The sequence below is a fragment of the Sinocyclocheilus anshuiensis genome, unplaced genomic scaffold (assembly GCF_001515605.1).
Source record: "Sinocyclocheilus anshuiensis isolate Anshui unplaced genomic scaffold, SAMN03320099.WGS_v1.1 scaffold735, whole genome shotgun sequence".
Lineage (NCBI taxonomy): Eukaryota > Metazoa > Chordata > Actinopteri > Cypriniformes > Cyprinidae > Sinocyclocheilus > Sinocyclocheilus anshuiensis.
Genome location: NW_015548245.1, coordinates 869,223 through 873,911, shown reverse-complemented (window position 1 = coordinate 873,911; position 4,689 = coordinate 869,223). Strand labels below are relative to the sequence as shown.

Here is a 4,689-nt window from a genome sequence, read left to right as displayed (position 1 = left end):
ATGGCTCCGCCTTTTTTATGCACATGATCCGGTTATGCTGGTTCTGTAGTTAAAAACAACTACTGATTTTGACAGTTGATCGGTTCAACTTCATATTTCTTTCAGCTGTGCTTCTTCATCTTCCACAGATTTCCTCAAATGAATCTTTATGCCAAGTTCCTGCTGCTGTGCAGCATAAGCGTCGCTTTTATTGCGCTTCGATGGAGCGCTCCGTCATTTAATGAAGGTGAGTACGACCGCCTTTCTGTTTATCTACGTGTGCTGTAATACAAATTAATATTCAAATAACCTGTAATACCACATTAAATGCATGTGCAAGACCCGTGATTAGTCAAACCAGGATTTAGGGGAAATATTTGTCTTTCTTCCCTTCTATTTAAAACACATAGGCTATGCCACTACCTAAAATTGTTTTTGAATTAAACGTTAAATTCTATGCTTACATTTCATTACTTTAATAGGTGCAAGCGAGTGGGCGAGTGTGTTTAAAAAAGAAACATGACCTGAACTCGACTGAACTGGCCCATTCATAACAGTTTTAATATAGAGTTGATTATTGCACTTCATCTCCCATTAAGGTCATTGAAAATTGATTTTCTGCATTTGGCAATGTGATAAATAATCCTTGATGTCTAACATTTGATGGTCATCAACACGAACTTGCAGGATGATTATCACCACATATTTGCTCATGTATGCATAAATAGTGAATACCGTTGCCAAAACCACCACCAAAAATCAGTCGAGGCTTTCATTTACCTGGCCACAATGGCATTTATGCAATTAAGGATGTGTGACAAGCAAAGGGAGCATCTCTGTCCTGCAGTAGTTGTACCACAGAACTTGTTTTAACCTCAAAATAATTACTGTTACCGCAGTGCCTTTGTTGGAGTACAGAGAGGCTATTGGAGAAGTTTAATATAACTTTCTACCCATAATGGATGTGACTAATGGGAAAAGGCCATACATAAAATCTTTTCACAAACTGATAAACTGTGATAACCCTAGAAAGCTTAAAAAGCAGGATTTGTCATTTGACCTTTATGAACATTAAATACACCATTATAGTGTTATGAGACACTTTTATGCAATAACTAGGCTATCTGTTATACAATGTCTACACTGGGCGTAGTCTAGCAAAGCCAGACGTAACAGTAGAAGTTCTGGACTCCATAGCAGCTTTCATTGGCCAAGGATCGCCCAAGAGGCTACCTGAACGACACGTAAAGCAATGTTTGTTTTGTTCAGCATCATGTTTAGTGGCATGAAAATGTAAGTCGGTGTCCCTACAATAACTAAACTGGCGTGCAACCTATAAGCCATTCAAGAACATTGTCTTTAGTCACCAAGAGTCTATTCAGTGAACTTCACATACTTTTGAAAATCCAGCTTTAGTTGATCCTAAAAGCACTCATTGTTACAGTTGTAAACACAATGGCTTTCTTCCTCCACAAGGAGGTTTGTAGCCACAACGGCTTTGTTTCCAGGGCAGACCATTAAAGACACGCACATCTCTTGGAAATCCTGTAGAATTCAGCCAATCAAATGACGACTTTGAAACTCCCAAAGTGTCTCCCTTTTTGTGTGCCTTATATGCATCTTATGCAACATTCTATTGTTTTTCTACATTAACGTGCCAAACAGACATGTTTTGACCAATGCGCATGATTTTTGGGTATGATACAGCATTCTAAAAATGTGGTGCTCAACTCGAGACTTTTTTTCCCCATTAGACTGCTTGCGTCTCGCGTTCTGGGTGAATGGCCTCATAGTCAACATAATACTATGAACTGTGTCTTTTTTAGAGTCCTTGAAAGGTGCCAGGGTGCTGGTGACTGGTGCCAGTACTGGCATCGGTGAGCAGTTGGCGTATCACTATGCCCGTTTAGGAGCCCAACTCGTTATCACAGCGAGGAGAGGAAATGTCCTAGAACAGGTCAGTCAAGTTTTCTTCTTTCATTCATCATTTACATGATTCAAGGATATATGACCGCTTCATATGATTCATCTCAACTCAGGTTGTGAGCAAGTGCTTGGAAATGGGGGCTCAAAGGGCATTGTTCATCCCTGCGGACATGGCAAAGCCCTCCGATGCTGACCATGTGGTGCAGTACGCCATCGAACAGCTTGGGGGTCTGGATTACCTGGTTCTGAACCACATCGGGCCCAGTCCATACAGAATGTGGGATGGAAATGTGGCGCACACACGATGGCTGCTAGAGGTGCCAAATCACAATGAAAACTATTTGTATTGACAATAGCAACTTCATAAAAGGTTATTTCACCCAAAAATCAACATTCTGTCATTATTTACTCACTTACTTTCAAAACTGTTATTTTTTAATTCAGTTAAAGTGAATGGGGACCAAAAAGGACATGTTGCAAAAGCACTGTAGCTCTCAAATCTCAGGCACACATGTAGCCTATATTCAAAAATGACACATCAAGATTTGACATCTTTATTCAAATTTTTGGGTGAACTATACCTGCTAGTTTTGATGCCATATATGGTGTAAAACTAACAAATATATATAATTGATTAGTCATTCATTCATTTCTCCTATAGGTGAATTTTCTCAGTTATGCAGAGATGACTCAAAAAGCATTGCCAACCCTTGAAAAGAGTAAAGGGTCAATAGTTGTTGTTTCCTCCCTGCTAGGTGATTAAAATCTGACACCTTTCTCACAATTGTCGCTGGTTTAACAGACAAACAGATGCTGGAATAACACCCAACTGTTTTCCACAGGAAAAATATGTGGCCCCTTTGCTTTGCCGTATGCCACAACTAAGTTTGCACTAAATGGTTTCTTTGGAGGCCTCCAGCATGAGCTAGCAATGCAAAAAAGCAATGTGTCCATAACCATCTGCACACTGGGCCTGATCGACACAGATAACGCCATGGAGAAAATCAAGTAAGAACAGGCTAACATCAAGATCTTTGGTTCTTTATGCTGATAAATGCAATGCAAATGTACAATCAATTAAAAGTGGACTCAGTTTCTGCTAATGAAAAGCTTTGACACAAAGAAATGAACAGCAAGTCTGACAAATATGGGGCAAGAGGTCATTTAATGGGATTTAATATAAAAATATTATTTTATGAATGACAAAAGATGTCAGTAGTACATACATACCTACAAACAAACATAAAAAATACATACACAGAAGAACAAGTGAAATGTGAACAAAAACAGACTGCATGATCAAATTTAGCAATGTTTAAAACTGTAAAGTTTAAGTTTTTGTCTAGTGGTACTAGCTCAGCACTAGTTACTAAAGAACATATGGGCAGACAAAGTCTAATTTGTGGTCATAAATAGCACTTATGCAACTCAAACATTCCATATCACTCATGACCGCTCGAGTTGCAGATAAAAGGCTCATTCTTCATATCTCTGATGTGCTTAATGCAGAGGTTACATCAACATGACCGCCTACCCTGCACTCGAAGCCGCCTGGCACATTATCGAAGCTGGAGCATCTCGCCAGTCTGAGGCCTTTTACCCCTGGTACACATTCTACGCCTGTCTCTTCAGGGATTGGTTCCCATACTTGAGGGACCAGACGATTCAAAACTCCTACACATATAATCCACAAGTTAATAAGGAACCAGTTACTGGAAGCTGAGTTTAATGGGAGTCTATGTGTTGAGCAGAGCATTAGCGGTTAACGCATGTGCTCTGACACACCAAGCCCTGGTGCTCATGAAGGTGATGAGAGTTCTTCTCCCTGTCATTGAAGACCGAGAATAAAGCTTTATAATGAAATAACATTCAACCTGCTGAGAAACATTTTATGATTAAGGTGATTTGTAGTAATTTATCAAGAACATATTGCTAATGTGAAGAACACATTTAAGAGAGTTTAAGATAGTTTATTTAAACACTGTATTTTAATATGTCTGTTCACAAACTACAATCACTTTTTTAACTGTTTGTAAAGTCTGTTAAAACCATATTTCATGTAATTATTCAGGGTTTAAAACGGCAGATGTTTTGTCTGCGTAGACTAAACTACTTTACCTCAGTAAATCACTCTTACCTCATATTATAGCTTACACTAGCGATATTTCTACGCGACCCGTTGTATCAGACTCAACAATAAAGACGTTCCACTAAAAGCTTGCCGCTTGAGTTTTATTGCTGATCAAATCTAACATTCAGAGCGTACATCATTAGATAATGAGAGGTTTCAAGACATTTTGATGTTTTAGACAGAATTGCGCAAGCGCTGTCTTTGTTGTAGCACTAAATGAATTATGCAAATCAGGTACTATCTGAAGAACACAAAATCTGTGCGGATTTACAGACTACTATTACACTTTTGAGGGTATAATCACAACCCCGAGTTAAGTTAAACCTCTAAAGAATATTGCTATTTGCACCAAACAGAATACATTTGGATGTTGTAACACAATATGTCCGGAAGAGGGCAGCAGTCTCTTGATAATAGCGACAACAAACTAGTGCGTGCACGTGTTCCCCTTTCACCGTCTCAAAAAGTTTGACCAGTACGTGGTTTGATTGTATGACCGCCAAGATTAAGACTTTTCACTTCTGAGTCCTTCATTAGAGAGATATTCCACATTAATTCCCTGCAATTACCATGGGTGGGTCATAATATTCTGAATTCACAGAAGAGCTACATGAACTGAAATTACGCCAGGCTGTATCAAATCTCATGTACTT

The 4,689-nt window shown here is 38.9% G+C and overlaps 1 protein-coding gene across 1 annotated transcript; it reads left to right on the top strand.

The window, feature by feature from the left end:
- hsd11b1la (hydroxysteroid (11-beta) dehydrogenase 1-like a) lies at positions 1–4,112 on the top strand. The gene is made up of 6 exons (XM_016442608.1): positions 1–226; positions 1,806–1,936; positions 2,019–2,222; positions 2,567–2,660; positions 2,748–2,913; positions 3,415–4,112. The coding sequence occupies exons 1-6, from the start codon at positions 139–141 to the stop codon at positions 3,626–3,628; spliced, it is 897 nt and encodes a 298-aa protein (XP_016298094.1). The 5' UTR covers positions 1–138; the 3' UTR covers positions 3,629–4,112.
- The last annotated feature ends 577 nt before the right edge of the window (positions 4,113–4,689 follow it).

Coding starts and splice junctions, on each gene's coding strand:
- hsd11b1la (XM_016442608.1), top strand. CDS start 139: ATGAATCTTTATGCCAAGTTCCTGCTGCTGTGCAGCATAAGCGTCGCT. Junction 227..1,805: donor CGCTCCGTCATTTAATGAAG/GTGAGTACGACC, acceptor TGTCTTTTTTAG/AGTCCTTGAAAGGTGCCAGG. Junction 2,223..2,566: donor ACACACGATGGCTGCTAGAG/GTGCCAAATCAC, acceptor TTTCTCCTATAG/GTGAATTTTCTCAGTTATGC.